Below are 17,634 nucleotides of genomic sequence, written 5' to 3' on the forward strand. Positions count from 1 at the left end.
TAACATTTGAGCGAAAATGCATGTGTGTGAGATGTATTGAGCTGCGAGAGTTTGCAAGGGGACTTTTGATATAGTTATGCTGTTGTTAAATGTGGATCTTACTTATCTCAATTTATGAAGAATGTTTCCCTTTTTTTATTCTTCACTCAATGTGGAGGCAGCGAGATAAACAAACACGGTGACTATTTGATGTGCAAACTTTGTGGGTAAAACATTTATTTAAGTTAAGTTTTGAATGCAGTACTTTTACATGTAATTGAGTACTTTCACTGTGGGATATTATTACTTTAATCTTAGTAATTTTTTACCACTGAAACTAATCATCTGAAACCCTTGAGCTGGTAACTTTGTCAAACACACTTTAGACCAAACAAAACTTGGAATTAGTTTTTATTGAGAAAGACATTTCTGAGATGCATGGCTACATTTGTCAACATGTTCTGCAGTTGTTGTTGTTGTTGTTTTTTTTTTTATTCCAAGTCTACCTCAAGAATCTTGGTTTCCCTCTGGCATCCTCACATTTTTTGTGTTTACTTTCTTGAGTATGAGAAAAGGTGGAGACTTGCAGACAGATGGTAAGGGTGCATCAGGTTACATATTACATACGTTACAAGTTTTTTTTTTTCATGTCAAAGAATTTCATCAAAAAATTATGTTTATGGAGCCCTGCACAGACATTCACAAGTGGGCCCAAACTTTTTAATATAAGTGGTTTGAATGTTGTTAAATAATTTTCATCTGTAGTCACCTGCTCTTTGAAACTGACAGGTTAGTTGTTGTATAATTACAGGTTATCTTCTCTTCTGCTTCTCATTTCACTGCTTTGAGGAGGAAGATGACTTTTCCTTCATAGGGGTCGTGGAAGTTTTCGTAGCTGATCTTCTCAGAGACGACTCTGCACTGGATCTTGGCTTGCTTCTTCCCAACCAGACTGAACCGAACAGCCACCAGTGGGTTGACGTAAGTAGGCTGAAGAAAAGGATGTTTTTGTTTTGTAATTTTTGTTTTTAGGACTATTTGATACAGCTTAAAGGAATAGTTTGAAATTTTGGGGAAAAAAAATCACTTTTCTTGCCAAGAGTAAGATGAGAAGAGTGATATAAAATATTAATGGACAAAATTAATGGACAAAAAAGTTGTTTCCTCTTATTAGGCGACTCATAGTGTTCAGTAGACATCAAGACTGCCATGCCAACATGCATAAATGGCATTTTGACAATTGTAGTTATTTTTTGAGATAATGAAATAATACAACCTTTGTTTTCTCATGACAGCTAGTTAATTGTCTTGTTTCCAAAAGTTAACAAAGCTTGTTTTTTTTCTAGATAAAGTAATTAACTCATCAGGAATTTTTAAAAAAACGTAATACAGCCATTCTCAGCTTCTGTATTTTGGATAATTTTATTAGAGATAAGCACAATATATGTGCCACAAAATTAGTGTCAAATCATGCATGGTTAGTGATAATGACATAAACATAAATAAAAACATGATGACTCTTGCTTACCTGTGCCAGTCTTCCATAGTAAGGGAAGTAAGACTGATCCATAGTACCCCCCGTAGGGAAATACTCGATTTTGGCCACACTGTCTTGTCCGTCCTAAACAAATACACAGAGACACAGGATTTCATCATAATGGGAAACTCCTCCGACTATATTTAATGACAGGTCAGTATACTCATCACAAGTGTTACTCAGCTTGAGAAAACGGCTAAATCATTTTCAAATGTGACTCTGGAGGAGCTTTATCAGGTCAGAGAAAATAACCCTTGGCACAGACAAAACAAATGTATCACAGAAAGTCTGCGCTACAAACTGACATTGTTAAGTTTGACAGATATGAGTGTTTTTGAAAATGTAAGAACCAGTTTTTTGGAGCTTGGTCATGGGCGGATTATGAGACAATGGGCCCCTGGACACAGACCTGAAGAGGCCCTCATCACCTATCCCACAAAGCACCAAGCCACGAAGAGTTTATAGTTTAACATAATTTTGTTGTTGTTTTGCATCTTTTTGTAGCATTACTCATCTCTGTAGTTATGTATCCCTTTTTAGTTGTTTTAAGTTTCTATACAGTTGTTTTGTATCTGTTTGTAGTGTTTTTTTGTCTCTCTTCACATTTATTTTAAGTCTTTATGTGGTTGTAAACCCTTCTTTGTTGTCATTTTGAGTAGCAATTGCAGTTGTTTGCATATCTCTCTGTGGATATACAGTATATCTCTTTTTAGTCATTTTGAATCTCTTTGCACCTATTTGTAGCCATTTTGTTTCTCTCTGTAGTCATTTTGTGTCTCTTTGCAGTTGCTTTTTGTCTCCTTTTGGTCATTTTGAGTCTACTAGGTCAGGGCATGTTTCTTCAAGTGACATTTTCTAAGTAATCAATCCAGAGTTCTGAGTTCTGCTTACACTTTGACTAAAAATCAGCATATCTTTGCCTCTGATGATCCATTATGATCTTAAATGTGTCTCATGGAAAGCTTCAAACTTTAGGGAAGTGCAACATCACCAGATCAGCCCTAAAGATAAAACTTCAGACTCCTTTTTGTTAACGCATGCTGTTAAAAACAGTAGCCTATATGCAATTGTTGCTCACCAGCACAGTGCAGTTGACATACGGGGCGACATTAGTGTGATTAGTGGGCAAGAAGCTGATGATCTGCAGAGACAAAACAGAACATTTATTTATATAATGTGATTTATTCATCTGTTTCTATGTACTGCAAGATCCACATTTTCTGAAAGCTATCTGAGGGATTTTTATGAATTAAACATACCCGGTTCATCTTAATGATGACACATGGCATGGTGCAGTTGTAGCCAAAGGTTGGGTCTTCAAATCCTGAGCAGGCTCCCAGCATGCTTTGCGTGAAGGGACATGACCACTTGGTGTGGTGAGGGGCGGAGAAGGTGTCCTGGATGAAGTACTTTCCTTTAGTGCAGTTGTAGTTGTTACATTCAAGTTGCTTGGTGTCATTGTAGGCTGAATGGGAGACAGAAAGATTTAGTGTTTTGTGATAAACATGAACAGAACTGTCCAGCAGGATTGAGCAAGTGAATACTAACGCTTCAAGAAGTCATTAAGGATGTTGGTCATCTTCATCCAGCTGGCCTTGTCTGATGTGTTGTAGATGATTTCGACAATTTCCTCCCCGTAAGTATCCGGCCATACCATTACCCCTGAACAGACAAAAAGCTGGTTAACTGAGGTTTAATTTAAAGGAACAGTTCATCCCAAGATCCAAAAATCATATTTTTCTTTTCACCTGTAGTGCTGGTTACCATTCTAGATTGTTTTGGTGTTAGAGTGTGAGTGTTAGCGATATCAGCCACAGAGATGTCTGCCTTCTCTCCGATATAATGAAAATAGATGTCATTCAGCTTGTGGTGCTCAAAGCACCAAAAAAATATATATGAAAAACTCAGCATCAGTGTCTCTCTACAGAAATCATGACCCGGTTACTAAACACAACACACAGACCTTGTTGTGAGCAGTTTTTAATATTAAACTTGTTAAACCTTTTGAGTTTTTTTTACTTTCTGAAAAATATTGTGTTTGTTCTCATCAGTGTCCTACATTTTCTAGGTAACAAGCCCATCCTTTAATGTAGATAGGCCATGTAAGCCCAACAGATGTTACAGAAATGTAATATGACTGCATTAAGTTGCTGTTATCCCTGGGCAAGCAACAGACGCCCCACTTTGAGAAAGTGGTGGATTCAGTCTTGTTTAACGAGTGTAGCTGCCAGGCTGTCTGATAGAAGTCTGTTTCAATGGCTTCTTATTCACTTACTGTAGCAGGCAGCGTGAGCAGTTTGCTGCAGTAACAGCGAGTGGGGAAAGTCTGGGATCCATTACCACTCTGAAGTTTGACATGCTGACCCAGTACTTATGGGACACTTGAGAGTTTATTAAACATATTTGTTTGTTCATTTCGTCACACCACAAGCCAAGTGCCATCTTGTTACATTACTTGTGAGAGGAGGCAGAAATCTTTACGTACGGTATCTCCAACACTCTGCAACTCATACCTGAACAATCTAGATTGATAAATAGTAGTGCAGGTAAGATAAATATTATGTCTTTTTGATTTTGGGGGTAAACTGTGTTTTTAAGTCATCATTGTCATAACTCCTTGTTTTGTTGTTGTTGTTGTTGTCTTTGTTTTACCCGGAGATTTTAACCGGTCTTGGTAGTCTGGAGCGTACGGACACAAGGTGTACATGAGCGTCCAGATGGCCAGAGAGAAGAGGGCCGTCATCACCACGTAGAAGGCCACATAATACAGACTGATGTACACTGTAAAGAAGAGAGGTTACAGTCAGGTTACATGTTTATGGCCTCTGATGTAAAATTACTTTTTTAAAATGTATTTTTTCTGCTGGTTGTATTTATAGTATAGCTATATCTAAAGCTATTTAAGGTAAACACTGGCTTAATGCCAAACACTCATGACACAGGGGAGGGCTTTGAGTGTGGTAACAAAGGTGTGTGTCTACATTTGCAGAGGTCAAGGTGTCCTCTGTCGATATGAGCTCAATTTAATCTGATTGTAAGATCAAACAGAGGGAAAAGACTCTGACACAAAAAGCTTATCACAACAGCAGGCTTATCTCTCTGTCCACGTGCTCCACACATACACACTCACTGTGGTGACATTAAAAGGAGAGAAAATGTCACACAAAACTGTGCATGCTGTGTGTGTGTGTGTGTGTGTGTGTGTGTGTGTGTGTGTGTGTGTGTGTGTTACTGTAGCACGCACACACACACACACACAGTAGTGAAATAATTTAGGATTTTGTTTCAATCATTTCAAAAATGATTCAAAAACACACAAGCCCATACATAGTGGTGGATAAGTATGTTAAGGGTGCAGGAGGACACTTCACCCTCAGTATTTAGAACGAGTGAATTTGTCCCCCTCAATGAAAAACTGAAAGTAACAGAGGCTTTAACTTAACACATTTAAAGAAAATTATACCATAAACTGATGCAGAAAAAGCACAAACTGCTGCGTAAAAATTTAACCAGTGTTTGATGCTAAAAAAAGTTTTTTACACATATTTGAATGAGCATTGTTGGAGAGAACCTGAGATCTAGAAACTGTATTATTAGTGGCAATTAAAGAACTTATTTATTCAACTAGAAGGTTCTTGTTGTGTTTAAAGTGTTGCTAATTACTAAAGCGGTGTGCACACGGTTAGGTTCATAATAAAATTTAATATTTGTTTTCTTTAAGCCATTTTTCTCTTTTTTAAGGTAACATTTCGATTTACAAGATCTTCCTCAGGCTTCTTGTGGATTAAAGCGTTGCCTTAAAAAAGAGAAAAATGCCTTAAAATGTCATGTTGAGCCTAACTGTGTGCAGACCTCCTTTATGCTCTAGTGATATTTTTTTTGTCTTGCCCCTGAGCATTTCACTCTGTGTGTGTGCACACTTGAGTCCCTCTTCTAAAGTTTTGTAAGGGAAGACAAACACTTGTTCAGTATTATTTTCAATCATTGCTGGTGAGATAGGTATTGCCTAAATGTTTGGTTGCATTGGTTACAAGCAAGTAGATGCTCACCAGCCCGTGAATATATGACACCTATCAGGATATTTTCTTTGCAGTGCTACAAACTGCAGCATCATAAATTACACTTCCTGTCATGTCTTTAATATGGAGACATTGTGCTGTATTATAAGAGGTGTTTCTGCCGCCCTCTGTTTATATTCAAGGTTTATTTAATGTTGCACATGAGGTTAATGATGTGATATTTACCCCATTTCTCTGGTGTTCTCCCCATTAACGTCCCATTGTCTGAGTTCCAGACAAAACGCCCAAAGTCTTCACATCGTTGCCCACAAGTCCTCTTCTCCTTCAAGGCGGCCATGATGAAGCTCTGTGCTGACCAGGATCTGCAGCAGACAACTTTACCTTCTCTTCTTCTTTCCCTCTCTCACAGTAAGTTTCAAATAGTAATTCTCCTCTCTCCTTCCTTCCCTCCCCAAAGAGTTTGAGGCAATTTCAGGATTGTGCTGATGTCTTGTTTGTCTCCTGTCTCATACTTCTTTACAGTGAAAGCTAAAACTCACTCCCTGGACGTCACTCCAGAGTGTGATGCATGTGTTATCTCTTTCTCATTATTTATAGGGCAGAGATAAGGCAGGCATGATGGCGGTAGAGTGGCTGAGGTGGGCCAACAGGTGAACAACGATGTCCTTTACTCTCGAGAGAAACGTGAGGATCACCTTGAACAGCCAGGCAGCTTGGTTACTAATGACAACAGTCAAGGTGAACAACTGCATATAATTTGCCTAAATTTAAACAATCAGTACACTGAAATATAAAACAAAGCTGGTTTGTTTGATTCTGTACCTACCAGGGAGCTAATTTGGGCTTGAGGTATTGTACTTTCCCTAACGGAAAAAACAGAAGAATTATTTAACTGTTAAAATGTTGTGACATATTAGATCAACATTAATAATTTAACCCATGAAGTGTTGAAGAATTCAGAAGTTCCCAGAAGGATGACCAAAATATAATCAAACTGTGATTAAAATCCAAAAAAAAGGCTGAAAATCCTAAAATTCAACAAGCCTAAACTTGCTTGTTTATAAGCCTAAATTTTTGTTTCAAACTTTTTTTGGCATATGTGCCAGGCAAGCACAAGTGGTAAATTCCTCTAATGGCCACTTGAGACTGGTTCAAAAACAGATTAAATCCCCACAGACCACAATGTTAAAATGTCAAACTTTACAGCTGAAATGAATGTGTTTATAGCCTGGTACAAAAAGAAAAAAATGGGTTTTGGTCTCGATGGCTAATTTCAACATTCATGATTATTTCAGCTGTTCGGAGGGTGAATTTTTTTATATTTCACGTTTATATTTAAACGGCACAAATGTATGCATATTTATCAGCAGGCCGCTTTGAGTCTGCCAGTTCTCAATCAGATCTCCCCTCACTCCTCCACAGCTCCAGCCACTTGCCCAAATATGGTCACTTCTGGCTTCAAAACACCAAGATGGCAACAGCTGACATGCCGAACTCGAAGCTTCATAACAGTTGATGGTAGCTACGTCTATTATATTTATACACTATGGGAAAGCAGTTTTATTAAACTGAACCAGAGCCATTGAATAAACACTCTCTTTAAATGGGACCTGACTGAACAAGCAAAAACGGAGTTGGACATGCCCTAAGTGCCCTTGCACTATAGATCGTTTAAATTGAGGCCCTTAGAGTCTGCAGCCATGCTGGCAGCCCTGTGAAGCTGTATGTACACGCAGCAGTGGTTTGACCTGAACTTTAATTTTAACATGCTGATATTTGGCAGGTAGAATGTTTACCAGGTTCACCATTTCACTTTAGTGTGTTAGGATGCTTACATTTGCTAATGAGGACTAAAAACAAAGTACAGCTTGGGGGAAGACTCCAGTTACCTCACAGTTTCAAAGAGAATAATAAGAGATATTGTTGCAGGTTTTGAGACAGAATAGGTGTTTCTGGACTATAAAGAGAAAGATTTAAAACTGGCAAAGTAAGACCAAAAAAGTACAAGACCAACGCTGTGCAGAAGCATGATGTTAACTACTGTGCACACTTTTCTCTCTGCGCCGCTCTCTCTCTCAGCTTCACTGCATTCCTGTCATTACTAGCCCACACATTCATTCATCCCTCCTCCTCTCCTTGCTCTCTCTCGTGTCTCTCCATCATGTTTCCTGCATCTGCTGTGTTCCCTTCTCTTCCTCTACAGCATGCACATGTGTTAGGGCAGGATAAAGCATTACAGTGTTACAGACTGGATAAATCCCTTTGGGAAAAGGTGATGAGTCAGGTAGATCTGCATGTGTGTGACAGGGACTCTCTGGTTTGACGATTGAGGTAAACACTGAGCTCTCTGTGGCTGTCTGCAGCAAGCAGGCAGTCAGATGTCTGATATTTCCTGCTGCTGAAGAGGAAATCCACATCACATTTTGTTGTTATTTTGAATTTAGTCATACATCATTTGCATCTCTGCAACTGTCCTCTTCTTTTTGCTGTCAGGTCATTGGTCGCCTCTACCTTTTTGCTGCATCTTACACATTTCTCTATTCCGCCTCCTCACTTTTCAACTGTGTCACCATGGATATTGGTGGCCTGACGACAGTGGTGGCCAACTCTGCCTACATTTCGGCCCGCGGGAGCTTTGATGGAACTGCCAACCCTGCATCTAACCGAGACAAGAAGTACCACTCACGCCTGAAGCTCCCTCACATCACGGTGTGTGAAGGCTTGCGGGAGACCTTAGATCTGGGCTTCCAGATGGTCTGTGTGGAGCAGCCCATCGGCAAACGTCTCTTCCAGGAGTTCCTAGACTCCAACAAAGAATATAAAGGCCCCTGCCGCCTTTGGAAAGATATTGAGGAATACAACATGTCAGAGGATGAAGATCGAGTCAAGAAAGCAGTCAAGATTTTATCCCGGTACATGGAGCCAGACTCTAAATATTTCTGCCCCTTTCTGTCAGAAAACAGCATCACAAAGGTCAAAGAGAAATACCAAGAAGCTGGGGGCGATCTTTTCAGTGAGACCATGGACAACGTGATGGACTTTCTCAAGGAAGTGCCTTACACTTTCTTCCTGGAGAGTATGTATTTGAAAAGGTTTTTGCAGTGGAAGTGGTTGGAGATGCAACCAATGGAAGAGGATTGGTTTTTGGATTTTCGTGTGCTGGGGAAAGGGGGTTTTGGGGAAGTATCTGCCTGTCAGATGAGAGCCACAGGGAAACTGTACGCCTGCAAAAAGCTCAACAAGAAGAGGCTGAAGAAGAGAAAAGGCTACGAGGTAAGAAAACAACAGCAAGTATTAGTGTTTTAAACATAGCTGTTTGTGGTTGAAATCTGGAAACACGAGTTATGGTCTTATTGTGTCCAGTATCTGGATACTGTACATGACATAACATTGTAATCCCCCCTCTAAACACTCAGTAACTAGATGGAGTATTGCAAACAACGTAAGGCACCTTTGGCTTATATGATTAGTGTTCTTAGCATTAGAGCATTTTGATCTCCTTATAAAGTGCCAATCCTGCTATGTTTATAAATGGAGCAAGTCTAGAGGGGATCTTAATCTGAAACAGAAATAAAATTACCATAACTTTAGATCTAAATGTTGCCAAAATTATCCAGTTTGGTGCTTTGGCAGATTAAACAAAATGTTTGAAGTATAACCCTCTGTGCAGTATTTTTTGATGTTGATATTGCAACACAAACTGATCAAAGTAAAAAAAAGTAAGTAATGCATGTTGGCTCTGTACAAGGTGATTTATATGGGAAAAAGAAGTTTTAGTAAGATGCAGTGGTCACATGATTTTATACCTCATCTTTGTAATGATTTTGTTGTTTATATACTGATGAAACTTAACTAAAATTGTGTATTCACATGCAATCATGTATTTTGGAAAATTACTTATATGACTGGATGTTGCAATGCTGTTGCAGCCAACTCATGTATGACACGTGCTCACAACAGAGTGCTTAAAACACGTAGTCGAGACACCTACCATTACCATAACTGCATCTACAGCTGGGATGAAATTCATCATATTTCAACATATCCACTAAATCACTAAATCACTGATACTTACAGCTCTGGCCCGTGAAAGGATACCAGGTGTCCTGCTGACCATTTTCTTATTCAAAAGGAAAATATACTGATTCATAATAGGAGCTTTTTTGTACTTTGAATGTAAATAAGGTGTCAGAGTGCATTAAAAAGCATCAAAATAGTGCTTATTAAAATAGAAAATAAAATGAAAAGTTATGGGGGTGGTTCCTCTGGACCCCAGAAAGGGGGTCGGGCTAAGCCTCGAATGTCCTCAAATCCAAGAAACGCCTCTGCGTACACCTGACCTGCACGGGGCTGCTTTGACTGGATTTCCTTAAAGATGCATGAAAACAGCAAATGTCAAAAGGTTGAAAACAGAAACTTCACTTATTATATATTTTGATAAATATTATTGTTGTTGTTTATTAACTGGCCCCTCGCCTCAAATCATTTTGCAAAAGTGGCCCTCGGGCAAGGCAATTTAAGTGTCCCTGTGCTACATAATAACATACAAATGTAACGTAACTGTGGTTTGCAGAAAAGCACAATGCCAACATGTATTCTGACGAATAGGTTGGCTGTAAACACTGTATGTACAGTATGTACTCATATCTGCTGTTCCTTCCTGTCCTGCAGGGGGCGATGGTGGAGAAGAAGATTCTGGCTCGAGTTCACAGCAGATTCATTGTGTCTTTGGCGTACGCCTTCCAGTCAAAAACAGAGTTGTGTCTGGTCATGACCATTATGAATGGAGGCGACTTGAGGTTACATCTCATTCACTCTCACTCACTAGTCACAACTTCTCGATATTTCAGTCCCTCCTTTTGATCCTCTCAGGCTCTGCCAAAAGAATCTACTTCTCAACTCAATATTAAGAATTAATATTTTAACACAGAAATTGCGCATTGAAATTTAGATCTGATATTTATTGTAGTGTGATGTTATGTAACTTAAAAAAATCGGATCATTGATTCACGTTGCCAGCTACCTTATGTTTCTCCACAATCTCTTTATTACAGATTGTTATAAACTCTGCATCGTGGCAGTGTCCTAAATTTCCACATACAGTGTTTATTGCTTGTATAAAGAAAAAAATATAACATACGTATATGTAATCGTTTCAGAATTTACATTTTTCTGGTGCCTCTAGGTATCACATTTATAACGTGGATGAGAACAACCCGGGGTTGGACGAGCCGCGGGCCTGCTACTACGCTGCTCAGATCATCCAGGGCCTGGAGCACCTGCACCAGAAGAGGATCATCTACAGAGACCTCAAACCAGAGAACGTGCTGCTGGATAATCAAGGTCAGACACTCATGCACAAACATAAAGAAAGATATGCAGGTGCAATGCACCACATACTCAATTTTCCATCATACTTAGTATGAATAAAACTTTGTTTGTATGTGATTTTGTACAGAGACGTCGTGTAAAATCCACCAAAAGTCAGAAGACTCATGTTTTAGAGGTCATTATACATTCAAGACACCATATTGATTTTACAGTGAATAATAGTCTGCTTTTTGGACCATTAGAATATTTAATTTTAACAGCAGTTTGACATTTTGGGAAATTTGCTTATTTGCTTTCTTGAGAGTGATATGAGGAGACTGATACCACTCTCACGTTTGTTTGTTGAATATAAAGTTGGAGCCAGAAGCATAAGGTTGGACAAGACTGGAAACCACCTCCCCAGGAAGTGTGCAGGGCTTTGAGGTGGCTACATCTTTTTTGTTTGTTAGAACCCCTGAAAAATGAATTGTTCCATTATCAGAATTTCATCCTCTTGGCCCGATACAATTTGGAAAATCTACTAAAGCTGCATAATTGAACCATTTTATCCCTATTCAAGTTAGCAGGGTGTGAAACGAAGTAGTCGCCTCAGCCAGTGGAAGTCTCTAGTGCGCCTGCTCTATGGGCTGCACAGTGCGGATGCTGCACTGATCATCCAGATCATTTTATATGCAGCAGTTGAATGTTTTTGGCTTTATGCTCAATTGACCAACTTTTATAGGAATGAACAGGTCCTGCCTCCAGCACTGTATCCAGGCCTCTTTATACATTTATGGTGGGTGCAGGCCTAAATAACACATTATTTCTCATTTTTTAAAATCTGTATAAAAATCAAGACAACTCGTGGTTTTACAGTGTGACTTTCTGGAGTTTTACAGCCAGGCTAGCTGTATTTATGATTATATCCAATTAGCTGGCTCCAGCTTCTTATTAACTCTAAAGACATGAAAGTGTGTGGTCCTTCCTCATATCTTAACGCTCACAAGAAAGAGAATAAGCACATTTCTGAAATATCGAACTATTCGTATAAAACAATACAAATTAATTCCCAACCACTTGTAAACACGTCAAAGGATATAATAGTTATCCTTTTACTGTAATGACATTGAATCTCCTCACATTGACTTAAAAAACTTGTCCTATTCTTGGCCTCCTGAGGTCACACCTACAGTACACACTTCTAACACAAGGACGTCTCAGTTATCATGCCACCACAGGTTAACGGCACTGAAGCGTACTGTTGCAGGTCAACATTCGTATCTGTGACGTGCTCGGTTCTTGACATAACTCAGGTGTGTGTTTGTTCTCACAGGTAACGTCCGTATCTCTGACCTTGGTTTAGCTGTGGAGCTGGCTGATGATCAGCTCAAAATCAAGGGTTACGCTGGAACTCCAGGTACAGTAAAAAAAAAACCAAACAACCACACTGACATTTAACTGGTTGTATCCGCCCTCACAGCAGGATCTGTAAACAACACACACACCTGAAAAACCCACAGCTACTACCCACAGCTTTGTTTATCTTTCTCACTCTATAATTAATAAACACGACATATATAAACGACAACAAACGGCATTTTATCCTATTTTTATTCTGTTTTTTTTAAATCTATCTACCAATCCCCCTGTTTATTTCCAGATCATGTCCTTGTCACCCTTTAGTATTTTTATTGCAATTTGCAGGACATTTCTTGCATAGTTGCTCATTATGTTATTTCCCATGTTTCTGAGAGAAATATAAACAATTTCCTCTGGGTTATAGGGGTTCAAATGCTGTTGAGCGACATCAGAATGCAGCACAAGAAGACTGATATTGATCCAGGTGTTAAAGGGTTAAATAGAGCAAATATGAGCCCTAAAATATAATCACTGTTTATATCAGCACAAGTATAAACATAGTATAAATGCACATATACTGAATTTTATTATATTTTTATATATCCACAATAACTGTTTGACTTCTCATTGTGTTGACCGCCAAAAAAACCTACATTGAGAGATACTCTTACGGTTTAATTCTGCTCTTTGTTCTCAGTATGTACATTGTGTATTTGTAGTAAGATCTTGGGCTGTGGAAAGGATGTTTGGTTTCTGTATAATCTGTCTTTGTAAATGACAATAAACAAACTTCACTCAAGTCTTTTCTGTCACCTGCAGGTTTTATGGCTCCAGAGCTGCTGAGAGGAGAAGAGTACGATTACTCTGTTGATTACTTCACTCTTGGCGTCACTCTGTACGAGTTCATGGCTGCCAAGGGACCCTTCAGGACCCGAGGAGAGAAGGTACATTTTAGCTGAATTATGAACATTTAGAGCTGCTTTTACATGGGTTTTATGCTTTCAACTTGTTTTTGTTGCTTCGTTTTCTCTGCTTCTTCCCTCAGAGTTGTCTAAGCTACATATTTCTGTCATGTGATATTTTAACCAGCTTTTACTAAACCTGTGTAATAACACAGCAACAGGTTTTTAAGATTTGATAGCTCAACTTTGCCCACCTGTGGCCTAAAGCAGATACTGCTCTGAATCCAAAGGCAAGCAAACGTAGAGACACCACTCTGTGTGAAAAGGAAAAGCACTTGCTGGGCAGTACTAAAACTTTATATCATATTTTAGAAATTAATCATCTATTTCATATTGTAAAATCATGATCTGCAAAATACTTACATGTGACAAATAAATGTCATGGAGTATCTGTAGACCTGAGTAGTAGTATGAAGAAGCATAAAATGTTCCCTTAAAATTGTAGCTAAGTACAGAAGGCTACTTGAGTAAATGCACTTAGTTACTGGATGGATTTTATTGCATGTTTACACATTAAGCTCTTATTAAAAACATAAAGGAACATTCTTAACTTTTTGTTTAGTGATTCTTGATTGCTACAAGTATTTCTTTATTATTATTTAATTTTTTTAAATCATTTTATCTTTACCTCTCTGGAATGTATTACAAAAAAGGAAACTTCATATGGACAGATGTTAGCTAAATCAAAGATGAAGGCAAGACCTTTAAGAGGTCAACGGGACTTTTTGCTCACAGCGTTGCTGGGACACCGATGACCCAACTGTATGGCTATAATTGCTAAACGTTTATTTTGGCTGTTTTAAAAATGTGCATTTGTACATTTAAAAACAATGACATTGTCTGCTTATTAAAATTCAAGCAAATAAAAAACCTTAATTTAAAAAATTAAATAAATATAGAGGGAGAGCAAGAGGAACAGCAAGAGTTAATATGAGAGAATATTAAAAGTTAATATAATATAAAAAATAGGGGAAATGTCCAGGGAATTATATTTACAATTATTATTTTTGCAATTATTATTATTGAGTTTATTTTTTCATTTTTTTAAAAATTTGTTTTAGGTAATTTAAGATAATTTTCTTGTTCTCCCTGTGTTTTTGAAAGAAATCCAGAAGACAATTTGTTCAGGTTCAAAGGGTTAATAGACTTTGAAGAGGAAAGGAGTGAACATGTGTTTAAGTTGGACTTATGTTCACAAGCTGGACTTGTATTTAAGTGAGTCTGTTCTGTTATTTGTGCTGTTTTCAGGTGGAGAATAAGGTGGTGAAGAAACGGATTCTGAATGATCTGGTGATGTATCCAGAGAAGTTCAGTGAGAACGCACGCTCCATCTGCGAGGGTCTGCTGTTCAAAGAGGTCGACAAGAGGCTCGGCTTCAAGAATGGATCATGTGACGACATCAGGGCGCACGCCTTCTTCAGCGAGATCAACTGGAGGAAACTCAACGCAGGTCTGTTTCGTATCATTAAAGTTTCATCATCAGTCACTGTTTGTCTGTTTGCTTCAAATTGCACGGATGCAGTTGACTCTGCACTTCTCTCAGTTTTATTTATTTACAAGGTTTTTAAATATTGCAATATTTTGTACTGATACAGTAGCAGTTTTGAAATCTGGCTTTGAAGAGAGCATAGATACTTTCAGTCAAGTTTTAAATTGTAATGTTTTTTAAGTGAACATGCATGTGTTTGGGAAGTACTGAGCATACAACTGGATAAATGGGACTTGGATTATACAGCATGAGTTGTGTGAGTTTGTAAACAGATGTTTTAATATAGTTTTGCTGTTGTTGAACATGGTCCCCAATCAATCAATAAATCTATATGGTTGCCATTTTCCATGGAGGCATGCAAGAAAAACAAAGTTTCCTCACAAATTGAAGGTAACATGGCATGACTAATTGTTATAAAAATGGTTGTTTTGTGGGTGAAGTATTGCTTGAAGGGATTTGAGTTGATAAAAATCAGTTAAAGAAACAGTTTGCTCGCCAATGTTCACCTAGAAGGGATGGAGGAGGATTTTAGCAATAATGTTTAAATAGTTACTTGCTCTACTAACTGGTTTGAAGTGTTGGCAGATTACTAGACAATGTAAAAGGGCCCCACCACCTCTTCTACACAGGAGCAAGACACATAGACTTTTGGTGGTTTTGCCTCCTTTTTGTTGTATTGCATCTCTTTGTAGTTGTTATGGAGTTTTTTTGTGTTTTTGTGTCTCCATGTGGTTGTTTTGTGTCCTCTTTTTTGTTATCTTGTGTCTGTGGTTTTGCTTGTTTTTGTGGTCATTTTGTGTTGCTTTGCAGTTTCTTTTTTATTTCTTTTTGTCTTTTTGTGTCTCTTTGTGGTCATTTTTAGTCCCTTTTTGGTCAGTACCTCTTTATTTAAGTGACATTTTGCAAATGCAGGCCAGGAGAGGCCCTTGACACTTTGCCCCTTGGCCCAGTAGCTCTGTTCAGTAATCCATCCATGACTTGAATCAGGCCGCACTCGACTTTAGCAATTTAGCAGGATTTCAAGTTTATTGATGACCTCCCTGAGCTACCACCTTATCGTGGTGGAGGGGTTTGCGTGTCCCAGTGATCCGTGGAGCTCAGTTATTGGGGGCTTTATGCCCCTGGTAGGTTCTCCCATGGCAAAAAGGTCCTAGGGGAGGGACCAGACAAAGTGTAGCTCACCAGACCCCTTATGAATGGTCCAAAGTTTCCCTCGCCCGGATGCGGGTCACCAGCCCCCCCCCCCGGAGCCAGGCATGGGGGTGGGGCTCGATTGCAAGTAAGTCAGACTCGTTTCCAGTGAGGGTTGGACTCCGCCAGTGCTGCCCTTTGTCACCGCCGTCACTGCCCTTTGTCTGTTCAAAACTTTTATGGACAGAATTTCTAGGTGCAGCCAAGGCATTCTTTCAGAGCCGGTCCATTTATGAGTCTAATTCTCGTTGGATAATTCACAGAAATTCTTCTTAGTTAGTTTTTCCTCGTAAAGCACCCTGATGGAGGCATTGGCCTGAAACCTTTGGCGTAATAAAAAGTCGTTTCTAAGAGCGAGTCAGTTAGTGTTGAGTTGATTTCTACTTCACAGTTGATAGTGAGTTAAAGCTCAAGAGGTCGAATGTCCATTCAACACTTGTGTCTCCTCAGGGATCCTCCCACCCCCTTTTGTGCCAGACTCAAAGACAGTTTATGCCAAGAACGTTGACGACGTTGGGGCCTTCTCCACTGTGAAAGGCGTCCAGCTGGAGGACAAAGACAATGATTTTTTCAATGAGTTTGCCTCAGGGAACATCTCCATCCCCTGGCAGGAGGAGATGATTGAGATGGGGATCTATAGCGAGCTCACAATCTGGGGAGTTGACGGTGGTTTGCCCAACGATCTGCGACGTGAATCCATCCTGGAGCAGCCCAAGTCCTCCACCTGCATCGTGTCGTAAGAGGCCACGATGACCACAGCAAAACACCTGCTAACTCCTTTCACAATACATTTAAAGCTTTGGACTCTGAGCATGTTGGTTTGATTCTTTACAAAACATGGGGAAAAGGCAATGAGCAACTTGGCAAGAAATGCCCCACAAATTTCAAAAAATTAGTAAAAAATTTAATTAAGAATTTAAAAAAACTCTAGGCAAAAATGTCCAGAAAACTTCATTTATAATGATCATAATTTTATATGTTGAAATTTTGGTACACATTATTATATTATACTTATTCTTAAGCACATTTTTCAGGTAATTTCCTTGTTTGTTTTTGACTTTCCTTTTGTGTGATTTATTTTTGGATAATTTTTTTTTACTAAATTACTATTTATGAAAGAAATCTAGCCAATATGCTCAGGTTTTTAAGGGTCACTGGATGATTTCACATGAACTGTTTCTTTCTGAAGCACTTTTTGTACAAAACTTCAGAGCACTGTAGTGATTAGGCTGAGTTTGGAGGCGATTGCATGACTTTAATTGCAATCTCTACAATAGATAAAGAGTTATTACCTGCACTTTTTCTTCTTCTTTTTTTTTTTTTTTTACTTTTAGCCATTTTCTATAAAATCATGTTGTTTCAATGTGGACTACCACTGGTTTTTGGTTTTTGTTCTACACTTGTCTGTTTCTTATGTTCCACAGTTGGATTTTTTTTGAGGAGGAATGAACAATTATCATGTGCATGCTCCATGTGACAACTTTAAGAGAAAAAGAACATTTCTGTTTCCTACCATTTTTGTTTGTTTCTCTCTTTGCTTCTCCACTTTATCATAATCATTTTGCAGCTTCATATATTCTGTGTGTGTTAGGACTTTCTGCTGTTTCTTTTAAGTCTTATTTGTTACATTTGTTTTTGTTTTTGTTTTGTTTTTTGCATTTAATACTTTTTACTTTCAATATATTTCCCTGTAATCACATTTGCTTTGTTCAACCTTATTCAACAGTACGTCGAGTTTAATACTACTAAGTTTTTATTCTTCTTCTTGTCTCCAGTCTTGTCAGAGTC

General features: G+C 38.6%; 2 protein-coding genes across 2 annotated transcripts; one reads left to right on the forward strand and one right to left on the reverse strand.

Annotated features, from left to right (window-relative positions):
• Window positions 1-373: 373 nt before the first annotated feature.
• On the reverse strand, window positions 374-6,112 carry LOC121942309 (potassium-transporting ATPase subunit beta-like). Its single transcript, XM_042485484.2, has 7 exons — window positions 5,761-6,112; window positions 4,169-4,297; window positions 3,065-3,178; window positions 2,776-2,981; window positions 2,595-2,657; window positions 1,508-1,600; window positions 374-969 (listed from the first exon to the last, which is right to left on the reverse strand). The coding sequence occupies exons 1-7, from the start codon at window positions 5,870-5,872 to the stop codon at window positions 811-813; spliced, it is 876 nt and encodes a 291-aa protein (XP_042341418.1). The 5' UTR covers window positions 5,873-6,112; the 3' UTR covers window positions 374-810.
• A 1,548-nt stretch (window positions 6,113-7,660) lies between these two features.
• Window positions 7,661-17,545, forward strand: grk1a (G protein-coupled receptor kinase 1 a). The gene is made up of 8 exons (XM_042488222.2): window positions 7,661-7,866; window positions 8,029-8,808; window positions 10,207-10,334; window positions 10,721-10,878; window positions 12,179-12,262; window positions 13,024-13,148; window positions 14,415-14,616; window positions 16,297-17,545. Exons 2-8 carry the CDS (start codon window positions 8,107-8,109, stop codon window positions 16,584-16,586), a joined length of 1,689 nt encoding a protein of 562 aa, XP_042344156.1. The 5' UTR covers window positions 7,661-7,866; window positions 8,029-8,106; the 3' UTR covers window positions 16,587-17,545.
• Window positions 17,546-17,634: the final 89 nt, after the last annotated feature.

The sequence above is a fragment of the Plectropomus leopardus genome, chromosome 1, assembly GCF_026936395.1.
Source record: "Plectropomus leopardus strain MGB_pleo_1.0 chromosome 1, ASM2693639v1, whole genome shotgun sequence".
Taxonomy (NCBI): domain Eukaryota; kingdom Metazoa; phylum Chordata; class Actinopteri; order Perciformes; family Serranidae; genus Plectropomus; species Plectropomus leopardus.

Excerpts from the sequence above, each read along its gene's own strand:
- LOC121942309 (XM_042485484.2), bottom strand. The coding sequence starts at position 5,872 with ATGGCCGCCTTGAAGGAGAAGAGGACTTGTGGGCAACGATGTGAAGAC. Across the intron at positions 2,982-3,064 it reads CCTTAATGACTTCTTGAAGC|CCTACAATGACACCAAGCAA; the intron begins GTTAGTATTCAC and ends TCTCCCATTCAG. Across the intron at positions 970-1,507 it reads ACTATGGAAGACTGGCACAG|CCTACTTACGTCAACCCACT; the intron begins GTAAGCAAGAGT and ends CCTTTTCTTCAG.
- grk1a (XM_042488222.2), top strand. The coding sequence starts at position 8,107 with ATGGATATTGGTGGCCTGACGACAGTGGTGGCCAACTCTGCCTACATT. Across the intron at positions 8,809-10,206 it reads AGAAGAGAAAAGGCTACGAG|GGGGCGATGGTGGAGAAGAA; the intron begins GTAAGAAAACAA and ends CCTGTCCTGCAG. Across the intron at positions 14,617-16,296 it reads CTGGAGGAAACTCAACGCAG|GGATCCTCCCACCCCCTTTT; the intron begins GTCTGTTTCGTA and ends GTGTCTCCTCAG.